This window comes from Orcinus orca, chromosome 2 (genome assembly GCF_937001465.1).
Source record: "Orcinus orca chromosome 2, mOrcOrc1.1, whole genome shotgun sequence".
Lineage (NCBI taxonomy): Eukaryota > Metazoa > Chordata > Mammalia > Artiodactyla > Delphinidae > Orcinus > Orcinus orca.
Window position 1 is genome coordinate 78,878,717 of NC_064560.1, and position 21,047 is coordinate 78,899,763.

At 35.1% G+C, this 21,047-nt stretch overlaps 1 protein-coding gene across 7 annotated transcripts in view; it reads left to right on the forward strand.

Annotated features, from left to right (window-relative positions):
• UBE3A (ubiquitin protein ligase E3A) overlaps positions 1–21,047 on the forward strand; it is a 97,549-nt gene that overhangs the window by 40,365 nt on the left and 36,137 nt on the right. For 5 of the 7 annotated variants that reach the window (XM_004271637.2, XM_033431412.2, XM_033431411.2 and 2 more), the window contains one exon: positions 18,377–18,681. In XM_004271637.2, coding sequence (XP_004271685.1) covers positions 18,377–18,681 — 305 coding nt within the window. Of the gene's footprint in view, positions 1–12,275; positions 12,292–13,988; positions 14,007–18,376; positions 18,682–21,047 lie in introns of those variants that run through there. The other 2 variants (XM_049705459.1, XM_033431416.2) reach the window with 2 other exon arrangements.

The window sequence follows — 21,047 nt, forward strand, 5'->3', positions numbered from 1 at the left end:
TTTCCTTAATTAGCCTGGTTAGAGGATTACCAGTTTTATTATTGATCTTTTCAAAGAACCAGATTTTGGTTTTTCTCTGTGGATTTCCTTTTTTCAATTTCATTGATTTCTGCTCTAACTTTTATTATTTCTTCTGCTTACTTTGGATTTAATTTGCTCTTTATTCTAGTTTACTAAGGTGGGAGCTTAGATGATTGATTTTTTTTTTTTAAGATCTTCTTTCCTAATAAATGCATTTAATGTTATGAGTTCCCTGTAAAGCACTGCTTTCACTGCATCTCACAAATTTTGATGAGTTGTGTTTATTTCAAAATATTTTTTAGTTTCTCTTGTGATTTTTTTCTTTGACTTGTGTTACTTAGAAATGTGTTGTTTAATCTCCACATATTTTGAGATTTTCCAGTTATATTTCTGTTACTGATTTCTAGTTTAATTCCGTTGTAGTCTGAATGTAGACATTGTATGATTTCTGTTCTTTTAAATGTGTTAAGGTGTGTTTTTTGGCCCAGAATGTGGTCTGTCTTGGTGAATGTTCCATGTGAGTTTGAGAAGAATGTGTAATCTGTTGTTGGATGAAGTAGTCCAGAGATGTCGATTATATCCAGTTGATTGATGGTGCTATTGAGTCATCTGTGTCCTTAATGATTTTCTGCCTGCTAGATCTGCCCATTCCTGATAGAGAGGTATTGAAGTCTCCAACTATGGTAGTGGATTCATCTGTTTTTCCTTGCAGTTCTATCACTTTTTGCCTCATGTAATTTGATGCTCTGTTGTTAGGGGCATACACATGAAGGATTATAATATCTTCTTGGAGAACTGACCCAGTTCGCATTATGTAATGCCCCTTTTTTAACCCTGATAACTACTTTGCTTTGAAATCTGCTCTGGCTGAAATTATTTATTTTATATTATTTTTGGCTGCATTGGGTCTTCGTTGCTGTGCATGGTCTTTTCTCTAGTTGCGGTGAGTGGGGGCTGCTCTTCGTTGCAGTGCACAGGCTTCTCATTGTGGTGGCTTCTCTTGTTGCAGAGCACAGGCTCTAGGCGCACGGGCTTCAGTAGTTGCAGTACGCGGGCTCAGTAGTTGTGGCTTGCGGGCTCTAGAGCACAAGCTCAGTAGTTGTGGCACACGGGCTTAGTGGCTCTGCAGCATGTGGGATCTTCCCAGACCAGGGATCGAGCCCGTGTCCCCTGCATCGGCAGGGGGATTCTTAACCACTGCGCCACCAGGGAAGCCCTCTGGCTGAAGTTAATATAGCTACTCCTGCTTTCTTTTGATTATTGTTAGCATGGCATATATTTTTTCTATCTTTTTAAATTTATATGTGTCTTTATATTTGAAGTATAGAAAACATATAGTTGGGTCTTATTTTTTGATCCACTCTGACATCTCTTTTAATTGGTGCATTTAGACCGTTAATGTTTAAACTGATTATTGATACAGTTGGTTTAATATCTAACATGTTTGTTACTATTTTCTATTTGTTGCCCTTGTTTTTTGTTCCTATTTTTGTCTTCTATTCTTTTTCTGCCTTTTGTGGTTTTTACATGAGCATATTATATGATTCCATTTTCTCTCCTTTGTTAGCATATCAGTTATCCTACATTTTTACTTTATTTAGTGGATGTCATAGAGTTTGCATTTACATCTACTCTTAGTCCACTTTCAAATAATGCTATATCACATTACAGGGAGTGTGAGTACCTTGTAATAACAAAATAACCCTAATTCCTCCCTCCTATTCTTTGTATCATTGCGGTCATACATTTCACTTGGATAATAGCATACATACACATAAATACATATATAAGCATATATATACAGATATATGAGCATATATGTACACACACATATATGTACACACACATAAGTATTCGTAACCAAATACATGGTGGTATTATTTTGAACAAACTGTTACCTGATAGGTCAGTTAACATAAAGAAAAATAAAAGGTTTTACTTTACTTTCCACTTATTTCTTTTACAGTGCTCTTCCTTCTTTATGTAAATTTGAGGTTCTGATCCTGTATCATTTTCCTTCTCTCTAGAGAACTTCTTGTAACAAGAAGGCTGGTCTACTGACAACAAATTCCCTGAATTTTTATCTGAGTCTTTATTTCTTCCTCACATTTAAAGAAGAATTTCACAGGGTACAGAATTCTAAGTTGGTGTTTTTTGTTTTTTGTTTTTTGAGCTACGCAGGCCTCTCACTCTTGTGGCCTCTCCCGTTGCGGAGCACAGGCTCCGGACACGCAGGCTCAGCGGCCATGGCTCACGGGCCTACATGGCCTAACCGCTCCAGGGCATGTGGGATCTTCCCAGACCGGGGCACGAACCCACGTCCCCTGCATCGGCAGGCGGACTCTCAACCACTGTGCCACCAGGGGAGCCCTAAGTTGGTTTTTTTTTCTTTCTTTTTTCCCCCTTAATACTCTATATATTTCATTTCACTCTCCTTTCATAGTTTCTGAGGAGAAGTCAGATGTAATTCTTATTTTTGATCTTCTGTAGGTAAGGAGTTTCCCTCCTCTGGCTTCTTTCAGAATTTTTTCTTTACCTTTGATTATCTATAGTCTGAAAATGATATGCCTAAGTGTAGGGTTTTTGGGGGGGCATTTATCCTGCTTGGTGTTTTCTGAGCTTCCTGGATCTGTTGTTTGGTGTCTGATATTAATTTGGGGACATTCTCAGTCATTGTTTCAAGTATTTCTGATGGTCTTTTCTTTTTCTGGTATCCCTTGTATGTGTATGCTACACTTTTTATAGTTGTCCCACAGTCCTTAGATAGTCAGTTTTGTGTTTGTTAGTCTTTGCTCTGTTTGCTTTTCAGTTTTTGGTGATTGTATTGATATATCTTCAAGTTCAGAGAGTCTTTTCTCAGTCTACTGAGAAAAGTTGTTTCCAGTCTACTATTAAGCCCATAAAAGACATTTTTGAATTCTGTTTCAGTGTTTTTGATCTCCAGGTTTGTTTGTTTTAGTTCTTTCTTAGGATATCCATCTCTCTGTTTACATTGTTCATCTGTTCCTACATACTGTCCACTTTATTCATTAAAACTAGTAAATTATATATTAACTAGCCCTTAGTTGGTTTAAATTTCTGGTGTGTTAATTCCAACATCCCTGCCATTTCTAGTTCTTATGCTTGCTCTGTGGTTGCAAATAGTGTTTTTTGCCTTTTAGTATGCTTTGTAATTTTTTCTTAATAGCTGCACATGATTTCCCAAGTAAAGGAATTGCTATAAATAGGGCTTTAGTAATGTGATAGTGAGATATAAGGGGAAAGGAAGCATTTGATAATATCCCATCAGGGTAGGCTCTGGTAAACTAGTTTGCTTGAGGACAGGCCTTGGTAAGAAGAATAGAGGGCTCTGGTGTGTCTCAAAATGGTTCCTTTTCTCCTATCCCTGCTGGAAGTATGAGAGGATTATCCCCAGTACTTGCTTTGAGAACCTGCTTGAGCTTCTTGGGGTAAGTCTCATAAGAACTGTGGGGGCTCCCCTGTGACTGGGCCCCCCTAGAGTTTTTAACTCTAGACTTACCTATGCTCAGTCTCATGTCCTGTCACAGATTCCTGCTTGTGGATCTCTGCTTCAGTAAAACTGTGTTTGTCTCTTCAGTATTAGGGACAACAGTTTGCAGTTTATGTTCTCCCTCCCTTAGGGATTCAAGAAGAGTTGTGGATTTTTTAGTCTCTTTAGCTTTTTACTTGTTATTGGATTGGAGAAGTGATTTCCTAGCTCCTTACTTGTGGAACCAGAAATCAGAAGTTGAGATATAGCTTGGATGCTGTTTTCAATGTGGAGTGGGAGAAAATATTTCTATACGACTTTCAACTCAAATATACTTACATGTGTATAAAAACATTTATGGATTAAGTAACATCTTGAAATACATTCTGAAGTAAAAGATACAAATCTCTTCAACCAAATAAAGATAGCTCTTCTGTTTTCAGGTTTCTCTCCTATGGGTTCTGATAGCACGTTCTTCTTCAGACTGAGCCTTTGCATATTCTTTTGTGTGCATCTGATATACCTAAGAAACTGGGAGGTATCCTGACATCTGTTTCCCTTTATGGTTAAGTACTAGAAAAAGATAGAGTTAATTGACACTGTTATCTAGACAATATCAGGAGAGAAATTGAAGACTCCTCATTGAGGCTCTGAAATTCACTGGGTTATTTATTAATTTATTAATAAATAAATTACCGGATCATGTGTCTCAGGGAGCTTACCATGTAATTAATAGGCAGTTATTATAAGGTGTACTGAGAGTAGGTACAGGTTACTGTGGGAGCAGCAGTCGTGATCCTGGAAATGATAGCTAAGCTGAATCTTTGAGGATGATTAGTTATAAATGTTGCGATCATAGTATTCTAGGCAGGAAGAAAAACTTTTTTAAGACCTGGAGCCAAGGAAGACAGCAGAACAAATCCTCTGAACTGTTATGCTGGAATACAGAGTTACGAGACGAGAGAAGTGGTGAAAAATGTAGTTGGAATTAGAAAGCTAGAACCATATAGTGAAAGGCCTTGACACTACTGAAAAGTCCCTGGTTTTCTCCTGATAGACATGGGAACTAATGAAAAGTGTTAGGCATAGAAGTGACATGAGTCATAGTCTGTCCACTTTTCTACCACAAAGCATTGTAGAAACCTATATATTCTGTTTTGAATACAAGGAAACATGCTTCTGGTTCATGGTAGGGATGGATGAATAGATGAACTGCCTCTGACTGAGTCTTCTCAGAAGGCAGAATGAGCAAAATTCTGCTGTTTTGTTGAAGTACTCCAATGAAGCAGTTTTTAGAATCAGTGTGAATTTTGCATTTTATTCATTATATCTTACGTGTCCTTAAAAAAAGTTTAAGAAATGTTAGTGGGAATAGTTTACAATCCTCGCTCTTAGGATAATTTGTGAAGATTAAAGGACATAATTTACAAAAACCACTCACTGTATGTTAATGAATGTTTATCGTTATCATTTCAGCTTGTAGCGCTACCTTCTACCCAGGTGTCCATCTTAGAAACCTAGGTATTAGCTGTTTCAACTCATTTGCCCCTACATAGCAGTATGTAGTAGCAGTATCTTTTAAATGTTTCTTGCATTAGTTTCCTCTTCTTTCCTGCTACTTCTTCATTCTTTGCCTGGTCTATAATAGTAGTCATCACTTAACTTGATTGCCTGTCTCCAGTTTTGCCAACTTTGGTCCCAGTTTAGAAAATGGAATTATCATAAAGGCAGATTTGACTTAGTCACTGACCTGCTTAAAACCCTTTAGTGACTCCTGCTGCAAGTGTTCTTATCTAGTGGTTTATGAATAGTGTGTGAACGTTCTGAAACTTTTTGCCAGATGGAGTATATGTGCATGAATTTTTATGTGGAGAAAGTTATTAGCCTTTGTAAGATTACTCCTCTGCTGGCTAAAATCTGAATTTCTTATCATATCTTATAAAGTCTCCCATAATGTGGCTTCTCCCTGCCTCTTCATATTTTTTGAGTCCTTCTTTGAACTTTTTACTGTTGAACTGCTTCCAGTTGTCATAAGACCATGTTCTTAGGCTCTTCTGCCTTCACTCACTCATTTCCCTCTTATCTGAACCAGTCTTCCCACCCTTTGTGTTGTCAGTTCCTAGTCATCCTTTGTGATTCATCTTGGTCAAATTGCCTCTCTTTATATTGCCATACCTCTTGAGTCCCTATGATGTTAAAATCTTCTGTTTTTTTTCCCCTTTAAACAGTAAGTTCCTTGAAGAAAGAGCCCATATAGAAATAGCCATAGGAGCTGGAATAGTACTAGTTTCTCAAGCAAAGTTTCAACTATACTGAAGGAGACATTTGGAAGTCATCAGGTGTTCCTAAAGCCTTGAAAGATGAAACTGTCCGAAGAGAAATACAAAAGAAAAAGTGTCTAATGGCTGGTCCCTGGGGAGTATAATAAGCATTTCTAGATTAGGAAGGGAAGTATCTGAAGAACAGCCAGAGAGAAAGGAGGAAATCAGGAAATAGTGTCCTGAAAGCCCACAGTCAACAATTTCCAAAAGGCCTACATTTCTCAGCAAGGTTAAGTAAAATAAGGAGTGAAAAGTGGTGACTTGGTGAGAACAGTCTCTACATTACTGGATACAGGGTGCTGTAAGCCTTGACTTTGTTTCCTACACACTGTTACTCGTTTTTTCCACTAATGCTTCTGGACTGTTTCTGTTATTTTCTCAGTATAAGAATCCCTGTTCCTTTGAGGCTGTGCTTTTCTGGCTGTGTCATCTTCTCTCTTCATTATCTAGTTATCTCCCAGGCCTTTCTCAGTCTTTGAAGAACTCATACTTTTGTACTCTGCTGCAGATCCGCTGTCTTTGTTTACATGGGTAACCTCTAACAACATCTCAGTTCCCCACCCATTTTATCTTCAAAAACCTTCACCTCTGCTTCCTGCTCCTTCCCATTCCCATAGGCAGGTAGGTCTGAACTGTTTTACCCCTGAAACCTTTAATTAAAACACCCACCTCTGGTTGCAGACTTTGTGTGCTTTCTTACTTGCTTTCTGTCATCCCATCTGTCCTTCCTTGTCTTTAAGAGATGTCCCTTGGCCCCTCTACTATCTTCCAGCCTCAACCCTCTGGTTCCTGTACTCCTGACATAGACTGTTGAGCCCAGAAGATTGAATAGATTGTATTCCATAGGTTGCCTTTTCACTCTATTGATTGTTTCCTTTGATATTTCTTATTTTTAAGTTTGATATAGTCCCATTTGGCTATTTTTGCTTTCATTGCAGATGCTTTTGGTGTCAAAGAATTCATTACCCAAATCCAGTGTCCTGAAACTATCCCACTATGTTTTCTTCTAGGAGTTTCATAGTTTCAGGTCATATATTTAGGTCTTTAATCCATCTTGAATTAACTTATATATTGTATAGTATAAGTTAAGGGTCCAACTTCATTCTTTGCTTGGGGATATTCAGTTTTCTCAGCACCATTTGTTGAAGAGACTGTTCTTTCCCATGTGTACCCATGGCATCTTTGTTGAAGATCATTTGACCGTATGTGTAAGAGTTTATTTCTGTATTCTCTGTTGTATTCCATTGGTATGTATGACTTGTCTTTATACCAGTACCATACTGTTTAATTACTGTAGCTTTGTAAAGATGTTTTGAAATCAGGAATTGTGAGGCCTCTGGCATTGTTTTTCTTTCTCAAGATTAGTTTTGCTATTTGGGGTCCTTTGAGATTCCATATGAATTTTAGGATTTCTTTTTCTGTTTCTGAGAAAATGCCATTGGGATTTCAATAGGGATTGAATTGAATCTGTAGATTGCTTTGGGTAGTATGGACCTTTTAACAACATTAACTAAGTCTTTGAGTCCATGAACATAGGGTGTCTTTCCATTTGTGTCTTTAGCTTCTTTCAGAAATTTTTTGTCAGTTTCACTGTAAAAGTCTTTTGCCTCCTTGGTAAGTCTGTTCATAAGTATTTTATTTTTGATGCTGTTGCAAATGGGAATATTTTCTTAATTTCCTTTTCACATTGTTCATTTTTCGTTTATAGAAGCACAACTGATTTTTGCAAGTTGATTTTTGTATCCTGCAACTTTACTGAATTCATTTATTCTAACATTTTTTTGTGTGGGATCTTTATGGTTTCCTGCATATTCATGTCATCTATGAACAAAGATAATTTTGTTTCTTCCTTTCCTATTTGGATGCCTTCATTTGTTTTTCTTGCCTGAATGCTCTGACTAGGATTGCCAGTACTGTGTTGAAAAGAAACGGTGAGAGTGTGCATCCTTCCCTTGTTCCTGATGTTAGAGGAAAGGTTTTCAGTTTTACACCATTGGGTATAATATTGACTGTGGGCTTTGCTTATATGGACTTTATTATGTTGAGGTAATTTCCTTTTGTGTCTAGTTTGACTCTTTGTTATGAAAGGGTGTTTGTCAAATGCTTTTTCTGCATCAGTTGAGATGATCATGTTATTTTTGTCCTTCAGTTTGGTAATTTGGTGTATGACATTGATTGATTTTCATATGATGAAGCATCCTTACATTCCAGGAATAAATCCCACCTGGCAATGGTATGTAATCCTTTTCAGGTGTTGTCAAATTCTACTTGCTAGTAATTTATTGATTTTTGCATCCATATTCATCAGGGATATTGGCCTGTATTTTTCTTGTCTCGTAGTTCTGTCTCATTTCAGTATCAGGGTAATGCTGGCCTCATAGGTAAGTTTGGAAGTGTATGTATCCTTCTCTTCATTTTTTGGGAAGAGTTTGAGAAGTATTGGTGTTAATTCTTCTTTAAATCTTTGGTAGAATTCTCCAGTGAAGCTATCTTATCCTGGGCTTTTGTAGAAATATATTCATTTTTTTCCTAGGTTATTCAATTTGTTGGTGTATACTTGTTGTTAGTAGTCTCTTATGATTCTTTTTATTTTTGTGGCATCAATTATAATTTATCTTCTTTCATTTCTGATTTTGTTATTTGAGTCATTTCTCTTTTTTCTTGGTCTGGCAAATGATTTGTTGATTTTCTTGAAATTCTCCAAAAACAGCTCTTAATGTCATTGATTATTTTTTCATTTGTCTATGCTCTATTTCATTTCTCTGTAATCTTTGTTTCCTTTCTTCTGAGTTAGTCTGTTTTTCTGGTTCCTTGAGGTCTAAATTTAGGTTGTTGATTCAAGGTCTTTTTTCTTTTTTAATGTGGCTGTTTACCACTATAAACTTCTCCAGTACTGCTTCTGCTGCATCCCATACATTTTGGTATGTTGTGTTTCATTGTTGTTTGTCTCAAGATATTTTCTGATTTTTCTTCTGATTTCTTCTTTGACTCATTGGTTGTTCAAGACTATGTTGTTTAATTTCCATAAATTTGTGGATATTCAAGTTTTCCTTTTGATTTTGATTTTTAACTTCATTCCATTGTGGTTGGGAAAGATACTTGGTATGATCTCCGTCTTCTTAAATTTTGTTAAGACTCGTGCTCTTTCCTGGAAAATGTTTTATGTGCAACTGAGAAAATGTAGATTCTGCTGTTGTTGTGTTGGAGTGTCATTTATTTGTCTGTTAGGTCCATTTGGTCTATTATGATGTTCAAGTCCTCTGTTTCCCAAGTGATTTTCTGTCTGGTTGATACATCTACTATTGAAAGTGAGGTACTGAAATGTCCTACTGTAATTGTGTTACTGTCTATTTCTCCCTTTGATGCTGTTAATGTTTGCTTAGTATGTTTCAGTGCTCTGCATATATATTTATAATCGTAGTGTGTTTCTGGTGAATTGACCCTTTTATTATTATATAATGTGTCCTTTGTTTCTTGTGACAGTTTTTGACTTTATTTTCTTATATATAAATATTTTCTTTATTTTCTGATCATATGTATCTCTTCCCTCTTTCGGTTATATTTGCATAGGATGTTTCTTCTGTTCTTTCACTTTCTGCTTGTGTATGTCCTTGTATCTAAAGTAACTGTTTTGTAGACAACATATAGTTGAGTCTTTTCTTTTTTAAATCCATTTAGCCAATCTATGTCTTTAGATTGGGAGTTTAATCCATTAACATTTAAAGTAAGTACTGATAGGGAACGACTTACTATTGCCATTTTGTTAATTGTTTTTTTGTATATATTGTAGTTATTTTTTCCCCTCTTTTTCTCTGAGATGCCTTCCTTTGTGTTTTGTTAATTTTTTTTTTGTAGTGACATGCTTTGATTCCTTCCTTTCTTTTGTGCATCTTCTATAGGTATTTTCTTTGTGGTTACCATGGCAATTACATAAAATCTTACAGTTGCAATGAAGTATATTAAACTGATAACAATTTCAGTTGTGTACAAAAACTTTACTTCTTTACATCTCTCCCATTTTTGTTAATGACACAAATCACACCTTTTTATATTTCATATCCATTGACATATAGTTGAGTTTTTTAAATGTTTTTATATTTTAACTCTCTACCTGAATTAAAAGTGATTTACTCACCACCATTATAATATTACAGGATTTTGTATTTGTCTATAAATTTACCTTTACCAGAAAGCTTTATACTTTGATATGCTTTTGTGTTGTGTTTTGTGTCCTTTTGTTTCAAGTTGTAGGACTCCCTTTTGCATTTTTTGTAAGGTGGGTTTAGTGGTGGTGAACTATCTCAGGTTTTGTTTATGCTAGGGGGTCTTTATATCTCCTTCATTTTTAAAGTCAGTTTGCCAGATAGTAAATAGTGTTTTAGTTGGAAGGTATTTTTTTCCAGCACTGTGAATATGTCATCCCACTCCTTTCTGGTGTGGAAGGTTTCTGCTGAGAAATCTGCTGATAGTCTAGTGGTAGCTTCCTTGTACATGACCAGTATTTTCCGTTTTGTTGCTTTCAAGATTTTTCTTTACCTTTGGCTATGGACAGTTTGATTATAATGCATCTTAGTATGGGCCTCCTTGGGTTCATCCTAGTTGGAGTCCTTTGAGCCTCTTAAAATTAGATACCATTTTTTTCTTCCTCCTATTTGGAAGGTATTTGGCCATTATTTTTTCAAATAAGCTGTCTGCTTCATTCTCTCTTCTCTTGCTGGTATTCCCCTAATGCATATATTAGTCATCTTGATGATGTCCCATAAGTCCCTTAGGCTTTCTTCATTTTTCTTTTTCTTTTCTTTTCTTTTTTTCTTCTGACTCAAGAATTTCAAAGACCCGCCCATCAGGTTCATTGATTCTTTTCTTTTGCTTGATCAAATCTGCCATTACCTCTTGAGAATTTTTCAGTTCATTTATTGTATTCTTCAACTCTAGAATCTTTGGTTCTTTATATATATATTTTTTGATATTCTCATTTGTTCATGCATCATGATTTCATCTATTTTTCTCTGTGTTCTCTTGTAGTACTGTGAGTTTCTTTAAAGCAATTAGGCTGAATTTTTTGTCATTTAATTCACACAGCTCTGTTTCTTTAGGTCATTTTCTAGAACTTTATTTTGTTCATTTGACTGGGTCATGATTCCCTGTTTTTTTTATGTGCCTTATTTTTTTTGTTGTTATTGATGTGGATTTTGCATTTGGAAAACAGCTTCTCTCCCAGTCTTTATGGTCTGGCTTCATAGAGGGGAAGATCACCATCATTCAGCCTAGCTAGAGATTCTTGGTACCTCTAAAACCTTTTAGGGAGTGTATCTTCTCTGGACTTGTGCTTGTAATTTCCCAATTGAAGAGGTTTATTGGTGTTTTTTCAAGAGCTTATAGTATTTTGCCTTCTCTTGTGTCTTTCTGTAGCAGTTACGGTTCTCTGAGCAAGCCAGAGAACTGTCTTTTGTTTTCCCTAGGCATCCAGTGTATGCTAGTTCCATCAGTTTTCTGAGTTAGGCAAGACAGAAAATAGTTCTTTGGGCAGCCCCCTTGAGAATGTTGGACATAATTCTTCTCTTTTTTTTTTCTGTTCCCAAGGGTGATGCTGCAAGTTGGGCTTTTCATCACTATTGTGAACTGTGCCAGTTTGAGGAGGGGTTGAGGCAATTGATATGAAACAACTTTTCTTACCCATTTCTGGCTGGTTTAGGCTTTGAGCTTGCTTGAGGTACTGCAACTTTCTAATTGGTTTTGGAGGTTTCCTAAAAGGTTTTGGGATCACATATAAGTCAGAGTTTCTGTGGGGGAATCAGTTCTGGTGCTTCTTTTTTCTCCATCCTGCTGTCCTTTCTGGTTGGCTGGTTAGTTTTTTTTTTAATCTTTGTTCAGATAAATGTAGTAATTCTACAGTTCAGTTGATAGGAATGCACCTATAAGCTCATTTATCACCTATACAAAGCTAACTTTGATGTGTATTGAATCTTTAGTATAAATTCAAAGTTAAGAATTTTCTCACCCTAACACTGAAAGAACTCTAGGTGTTTCTCAACAATATTTATAAAAGCTATTAAGTTTTTTAATAACTCCAAGGTTTTCTTAGCTCCCTAACCTCCTAGAAAAGATTATTTTATAAGAGTGATCCAGTTATCTAGAATGCAGAATAGTCTGCCAACCAGATCTTTATCACAGAATTTACAGCATATTGCCTGATCCATGGTAGACACTCAAGTGTATAATTAGTCAAGGTACAAGTTTTGTCTTGATTGTCTTTGAATCAGAAATAAAAATCAAAGACCATATTTCATGATCATCACAGAGAATTAGTAGTTGCTCTACACTAATGCCAACGTGTACTTTGTATTCCTTTCCCTTTAGGATCTTAATTGGAGGGAGGTGGATGGATATATTTTTTATTTTGTTTATTCTTCACTCTAAAATGTCACACTGTTTTAAAAAACAAAAAGTTTTTTTAAGGTGAGTAATTTTGTATAAATATTTAGTTGTACAGTTGTGTTTACTGTATAATAAACTCTCTAGGCATTGAGATTATAAGCCTCAATAAAAGAATACTCAGGAGTTATTACAGTAAACATATTTCTAACAGTAAAAAAATACCAATTTAAATAAAAACTTTTTTTTGTGAAAACTGTATCTTATTCTATAGTTAATGGCTTGTTGCTTGGATCATGGTAATAATGAGTTCACAATTGAAATAATCTAATAATTCACTCAAATCCATTGTAATAGACCCAGCCATAAACCTGATCATGGCTGTGTCACAGATGTATTTTTGGTTGGATCTATTTCTGTAAGGCCTAATACTATCTAGGATGACATTGGTCGTTCTTAAAATTTTTTTATGTTAAATAAAACTTTGGGGAAGGGGTGGAGGATTTACAAAGGCAACATCCTAGAAGGAACAAAGGTGTTCTACTTTCTTTGAGGCTAGTAAGCAGTGGTTATTAGCTTTATAGACTGATTATATAAGCCTTGGGCCCTTTTCTGTTTTATCTCTGGCTTCTTGATTCCTCACGTCTTCATTTGACTTCATTTTCAATTAAAGCCCCTCTACTTAACGTTCACATGTTCTTTTGATCTTTGCCTTTTAATCTCCTTTCATTATTCTGTACTTCCTCCACCAATAGTTCTTATGTTGCACGTCACAGTTAATATTTCTTTTAAGTTCTGTCGTTTTGTATTATAATTACAGTCTTGTTTGCTCACTGTTCACTGATACATCTTCACTTTCTGACAGTTGCTTTTTTTTTTTTGGCCATGCCATGCAACATGTGAGATCTTTAGTTCCCTGACTAGGGATCAAACCTGTGCCCTCTGTGTTGGGAGCTCGGGGTCTTAGTCACTCGACTGCCAGGGAAGTCCCCTGACAGTTACTATTTTTATTTCTTCATTTTCTTTGTTCTTGTATTCATTGTTTATTTTCCAACTTCCTACTAAGTTCAATTTAAGATCATTTTCCACTAACATCTCTTATATTGTTGGCAGCTGTTTCAGTGGTTCTGATTCCAGTGGTTTGCCATTGGTATAGGAACATTAAACATACTTTCCTAGTATTTGTTTCCTTGACAGGCAAATTAAGTTGCTGTGTATAATGTGGTCAGAGTTTAACTCTTGTATTTATCATTATTATTATAGGGTTTTGTTTGTTTTTGTTAAGTACCGGACTGTTCCAAAAACAGAGTCGGCAAATGTGGTATTAGTACCATTGATGATGTTGACATTGGTTTTCCTTTTCCTCCCCTGATGGCTGAAACCATTTCCTCTGCCATTTGATCTGCTGTCTAAAAAGTTACAATACGGCAACAGTATTTTCCCCTAGTGTTTTACTTCGAAAACTTCCAAACATGCAGGTAAATTGAAAGAATTGCACAGTTGATGCCATATGCCTGTCATCTACATTCTACCTTTAATATTTACAGTGCTTTATCATATGTACACCCTTCTATTTATCAATCCATCTTCCCCCCCCCATACATTTCAAAGTTAATTGCTGACATCAGTACACTTCCCCCTAAGGTGAAACCATTTTTAAAAGATTTCCGCCAAGTTTTCTAGAGTAACTCTGGCTCTCTATATTATTATTCCACAGAACATTTATTTGTAGGACTGTCTCACTGATTCAGTCATAGAAGTAAAAGAAGTCAGTGGAAAGTATTACCTGTTTTCAATGTGTAAGTAATCTCAAGAGCGTTGAGAGCACTATCACTAAATGTCACTTGACTTGATAAGAAAAAATCCCTTTATAAAAAATCAGTATATTATAAAGTATAATACTTGGTTTGTTTTTTACATAGAAGAAAAGGCAGTGAGATGTGAGGAAATTATAGAAAGTTAGCCATAGCCCCTCTTGGGGTAGTTTTGAATGACAGATAAGGTGTCACTAAAGGGGACCCCATTGGGAAAAGATGTCTCTTCATTTCTTTCCTTTTTTCTATTTCACTTTCTTCTTCTTTTTCTCTCCTCATCTCTTCTTTATCTTTCTTTTTCCCTCTCTCCTTTGTTTTTTGAAATCATACTTGAGGGAGTTATACATTTTACTGCATAAAATGATTTGCTGAGGGAAAAGAAAGAGTAGGAGGCCATGTGATTGGATGGAAGTGTCACTGGAGGGCAGAAAGCACAGTCTCTAAATTAAGAGTTGGGAAATTTTTTCTGTAAAGGCCAGGTGGTATTTATTTTAGGCTCTGCAGGCTGTACAGTCTCTGTTAAAACTACTCAACTCTGCTGTTGTAATGTGGAAACAGCAGTAGACAATATGTAAATGAATGAGCTTGGCTATGTTCTAGTAAGACTTTGTGGATGCTAAAATTTGAATTTCGTGTAATTTTTACATGTCACAAAATGTTATTCTTTTACTGACTTTTTCAACCATTTAAAATTTAAAAACCAAACAAGCTATAAAAAAATAGGTGGCATGCTAGATTTGGTCCATAAGATATGATTTGGCAACTTGATGTATAGGGATTAACCTTGTACAGGTTATTTACCAAAATGTCATTATTAGTGTACATATTCCCAATGTAGAGCTTTTTTATGTGCTCTAAATTAGATGGGGATACAGAATTATATACAGGTAGTTCAAGGTGTCACTGAAGTGAGGAAAGAAGAAAAATACTTGGTGTGATTGATTCCACTAATAACATGGAGGTTCTGTCTTGGCCTCCTTTCAGTCCTGTTTCATCAGTCTAGCTGCCGTTTCTAAGTCTTGGGGCAGCAAAGCAGATCAAATAGAGGGGCCTACTTTTATATTAAATCTACCCTTAATGGTATTAAAAGCCCAAGTTTTGAGTCAAACCTGGGTTCAGATCTCTTACTAGATATGTAACTTGTTAGGTAGCAGCTCTGAGCATCAGCAGAATGCAGGTTAATATAGCTAATCATAGACTTGTGAGGATGCTAATAAAAATTGTAACAATAATGGTGGCTAACTATGTGCCATAATTACTATGTGCCATGCAGTGTTCTAAGCACTTTATTATATATTAACTCATTTAATTCTCTCACAGCCATAATAATTCTTCTGTATGCCATCATTTTTAAGATGAGGAAACTGAGACACAGGAAGTTAAGTAAACTCATTCAAGGTGACATAGTTATTAAGTGGCAGAGCCAGCATGTGAACTTGGGCAATCTGGCCTCAGAGTGTGAACTTTTAACTTCTAGGGTTTATTGTCATCTAAAGCAAGAACATCTGTAAGCCTAGCACGTAGGTCTTCAACAAATTATAAATATATTAAATTTACAGAATATAGTGCTACCTGTTCTTCAGGAAACTGTGTTCTTGTGTGATACCAGGTATGCATAAATTTGAGATTCAAATTATGATTTTTCAGAAGGCATTTTACTTTTTTCAATTACACATTATTTATGGGATTTTTTTTCCATAAAAGTTTTTAATACTACTATTGTTAAGAATTATTTTGAAATGTATCACCTGTAAGACAATATAGTAGAAACGACTTACACTCTGAAGCTGGAAGACCTCTGGACTCCTGCTCTCATCCTAGTTCTGCACTTTCCTTTGTGCGACCTTGGATACGTGATTTGACTCTTTCAGTTCTGTCTCCTTTTTTGGCTGTGGCCTGAAGATCATCCTCAAAGTCATGGGATTCAGATGAGATAACCTATGTGAAAGTCCCTTGCAGTGTGTCCAGTATGTTACCAGGCATTCAACAAATTATAGTTCCTTGCTCACCTCCCTATTAACAGATTTAGAACTGAAAGGAGTCTTAAAGATGGGAAACTTAGGCCCAGAGTTGTTCAGATAGTACAGCTGCTTTGATTCTTAAAGCCGGTTTTCTGATTTCTCAGTCTTGTTCTGTTTTTAACGTTCACACTTGTTTATGTATTACATTCAGAAGCATTATGTGTATGACCGGTATTTTTTGGTTTGTTTGTTTTTTTAGGACAATAAGAAAAATAGCTAGACTGTTTTGGTATTTTGATTTTTGAAACTAATCTTTAAAAACTCATATGGACAATTTAGTAAACCTTGAGGCCATTCAAATCATGTATATGAAGTTTTGAAACCACTAACATTTTCCCTTTTCATATTCATTAATTTTAATATACAAGTAGCATGTTATAGAAAAAATAAATTGCAAGCAAAATGATAGAATAATTTAAAAAACTGATTCAATCACATTATTCAGGGAAATGACTGTTAACACTTTGAAATAAAAATGGCTTCATATGACACTACTTTGTAACAGTCTTTTACAATTAAAAGATCAATTAGTGATCTATGCCAAATTCAGATCTTGATAATTTTTGTTTATTCCATTGTGTGAATGGTTATCAGTTCATTTTAGTAATCTATTTTTGGGCATGACAATTTTTTTTCCAGGTTTTGTAGAAACAAAATTGTCCAATTATTTTCACCCAAAATGGGATCTTTGATTCATATGGTTCATCCTCTGATTCATTTTTAAGACTTTTGATAAATGTTCATAATTTTCTTCCAGAAAGGAAATACATACTTATTTACATTCTCATTAGGGAAAGCTATAGCGTTTTGGAAGAAGAATAGCAGTGTATGGTATAAGCCTTGTAAATTCTATATTTCTCTTTCTTTACATGTTGTCACTTTAGTATTTTGCACAGTGATATATCTGAAATAATACGTTTTAATTTTCAGGAGTGGAATTGTTTATAGCTACATATAATAAAATATCTAAGTGCGTTTTGTGGGTTTTTCTTTTTTCTCTGTTCGCATGCATTGAGTGGTAAATTTGCCTGGAACATACGAAAAACAGCACCAGAATGAATTGAATGTGTTTGAGTTATTACTGTTTGTCACTTACCTTGATAGTTTAGAGACAAAGTCCTACTTTTGAGACAAAATTGGACTTATTAGTGTGTCTCTTATTTGTCTTCTTGTAAGTTGTTCAGTTTCTCATGATTAACAAGATGTATCTCATGATTAACAAGATGTATCTCACGATTAACAAGATGTAAATTCTAATACCATTTGCCATTTAGTCCTACATGATTGTGAGATCATTGTAGGAACATTTTGAGAATTAAATTAGATAAATTATTTTTTAAATAGTTTTGATTATTTGTAGTTTTTATTCCTGCATGTCTTATTTGGAAACAAAAGGAATAGCTGTGAATTATGTTTTTTTGGATCCAGTCGACTACTCAAGTTATGGTGATCTCATATCATCAATAGTAGAAGTATAGATCTTAAGAGTTGGAATAAGCCATAGAGATAGAAATTAGTCCAGCTTCTTGCTTGATGAAATAACCCCTTCTTCAATATCCTTGCTAGGTCTGCTAGAAGAGCCATAATGGAACATTAATTTGCATACTTTATGTTCACAAAGTAAGAGTAACATAAGATTTTGCTCTAAAAGGAATTTAAAATATTCCATGTTCCTATGACATGGTATTAATGAGGAAGTTTACTGATACCTTTTGGGTTCAAAATTGTATGTTTTGAGCCACTTTCTTGTAATATAACACAAGGTTTGGATATTTTATTTATAAATTTCTTTTTAAATCTTCCGTATAGTAGATAATGGGGGGGGTCCTTCTTTGTTCCACATAGAAGTTCTATGTTAACTATAAGTCAAGTATTTACAGGCTGCTGAAACAAAATGGTGATTATATAAAGGAAAGCTGGATTGATACTTTAAATAGACTCTCATTTTCTTAATGTTAATTTTTAAAGTGATAGAATACTAAAACTCTTAGTCATAAAACTTGTGATTTTCAGCTGTGGTGCTAAACAATTGAAGCACATCAAACAAGCGCCCCTCCACTGCACCCCAAACGAAAGGAAAGCATATTATATTAAAACAATGATTTTTGACAAGCATTGATATTCTTTATCATATGTCTTAGGAAATAAGTATCACATATTTCACCAGTTAAAAGTTTTGTGTAAATAGTGTATCTCCATTTTCTATACCTCATCTTAATACGCAGGTTTATTACTTCAGTGCTTGACTAACTTCTGCCTTGTTGATGATCTGTTGAGCTTTGTACCTGAGAGCTCTACTAATCACTGTGCTTATTGTTTGAATGTTTGGTACAGGAAGCGAGCAGCTGCAAAACATCTAATAGAACGCTACTACCACCAGTTAACTGAGGGCTGTGGAAATGAGGCCTGCACGAATGAGTTTTGTGCTTCCTGTCCAACTTTTCGTCGTATGGATAACAATGCAGCAGCTATTAAAGCCCTTGAGCTTTATAAGATTAATGCAAAACTCTGTGATCCTCATCCCTCCAAGAAAGGAGCAAGCTCAGCTTACCTTGAAAACTCTAAAGGTGCCCCTAACAACTGCTCTGACATGAAAATGAACAAGAAGGATGGACAGGGAGCAAGAGATGATTTTAAAGGTAAGACGTTCTATTTTTAATTGAGAATTTTGGACTGAAAACCACATTGGAGATTTTCAAAATGTGTGAGGTGTTGCTGTTTGCTTTTTTGGTCTCATTTTTGACCTTCGGACATGATAGTATGGTGGAATCGATTTTTTATTGTGATAGAGGACAGAACTAATAGTTGAGTTAATGATTTCACTCTGTTTTACTGTTCCGATGATCTTTAATTAGAAGCAGATTATATTCCCCAAAGTTCCTTTGCTAATGGATTGATTAGAAATTTTAAATATTTTCCACTAGGAAAAATGTATTAAGTAGTAGTTAATAACCTAAATTAGGCCACAAAGTCATTTAGATGTTGGAATAGCTGGACTAAATATCTGGCATGCATTTTGGAACCCGAGCACTATACAGTGAAAGTAGCAGACTGATTAGTGGTCTTTTTCTGTTTCTGAAGGCAAGGCAAAATGTTGTTAATAGTTACCTGAGAAATAATCAATTTTTCTTTCTAATGTATTCTTCCTATATCCTACTCACCTTCTCCCAGGCATTTGGCACACTCATACTGCCAAGAATCATTACCTAACAATGGTGGTCTTACCCAAGCCTTATTTTTCTTTCTAAATGATCCTGTATTTCAATACTTTTAAAATTTTTTCTCTTTTTAATAAACTTCAAGCTTTCTTTTTCCCAGTGAAGGCAAATCAGTATTAGAAACAAGTTAATCAGATTTTTGAATGACAGTCCTACCAGAGGTAATTGTATTTTAAAAGAGGAAGCTTTTTGTTTAGGATATATAGAAGTTAGATACTACCTCTAAAGTTTTCAGTAACGTCATTTGAATCAAGTTTAAATTAATTAGTGAAATGGAATTGTGTTAATAGCTTCTACTCTGTTTCCATAATAAAGCTGTTTTCATAACTTTATTACAGCTTATTGCATGAATATTTCTATTCCATGAATTAGCTCACACACCAGATAAATAAGTGAACGTTGTCAATATGTTAATGTGGAAGTTGCATTATACACATTTCCCCAGCAAGTGTGCACCATAAGAACAGCCGTTACTGTGAATGTAGGATGTGCTGCCACAGTTGAAGGCAGGAAGCCATATGGGGGTTATAGTGCAGGATGGACGTACCCATCTTCTTTTTGGCTATGTGGTTCATTTTAGAGGTACTTATTGGGTGATTATCCTCAGTCTTTGTGTACTGTTTAAGCTCAAGTTTATATAATTTAGCAGTTCATTGTACTTTCTTCCAACATACTACACTCTTTCCCCCCTGCGCCCTTTTTCCTGCAACATCTGTATTTACTATAGTATATTTTTACTAGGAATTATAAATATATTAACTGCACTAGTACTTTTATTTTGAGTGTTAATTATATATGTTAGCTCTAGTTACAAAGTTTCAGGTGTTGAATAGTCTGCCCCAAACTCTCTTTTTGCATAAGAATTTAAGTTTAAAATTTTATAGATTGAGTATTTTTCAAATACACATATATCATAAAATATACAGGTATGTCATACAAAAATGTCTCATTTATTGTTTTCTCAGTAGAATACCTCCTTTTATTGATACCCAAACGTTAATGAATGTTTATATTTCAAAATGCAGTGTTTTTTAACTAAGTTACATTTATGTCTGAAAAACTCAGTTTAACATTTTAAACAAAACACCACGTGAATAAAGTATTGGTATATTTTATGTAGAATTAGTAGAATGTCAGAATCACTTGAAGATGTTCTGAAGAGCATGTCATGCCAACAGAGGGTGCGTGGGTCTAGAACGCTGCTTATCCGTAAGATAAGCCATATTTACTACATGCAAGGCAACTCTTTGTTAACGTTATTATTTGATGATTAGGATACAGAGTGTCCTATGTCCTAACTGGATAGTTATTTATAATAGATAGTTACTATGTTTTGGTTACATTTTAAGAAATTAGGTGTTTTTTGTTTTTGTTTTTTGGGCCTGGTCTCATAAGAACATATTATAATTTTTTCCAACTAAAGTAGTGCGAAATAAGCTCCCAGTTAGCAGTTTCACACACTTCAGGAAGAGGTTACTGAAGTTTAGCAGAAGATGCCTAAATATCCTGAATAGAACAAACCTTAAGGATCCGTTCTTAAAGAGTTATGGCCCATAAAAGAAGGTGTTGACAGTCTGGTAGCAAGGACCAAAGATTAGATTCGTGGTGTGATAAAATTTGGTATTTTTGTGGTTCAGTTTTTGGAAGCTGCTCATTCACTGACCATTTGCATTTTGTATTATCTTTTACTATGAAGCAAATACAAAAGCAGAAGTAGGAATCATATTAAGAAATTTTATATGTGTTCATTACAAGTATAAGGGTCCATTTGACACAATGAAGATAGG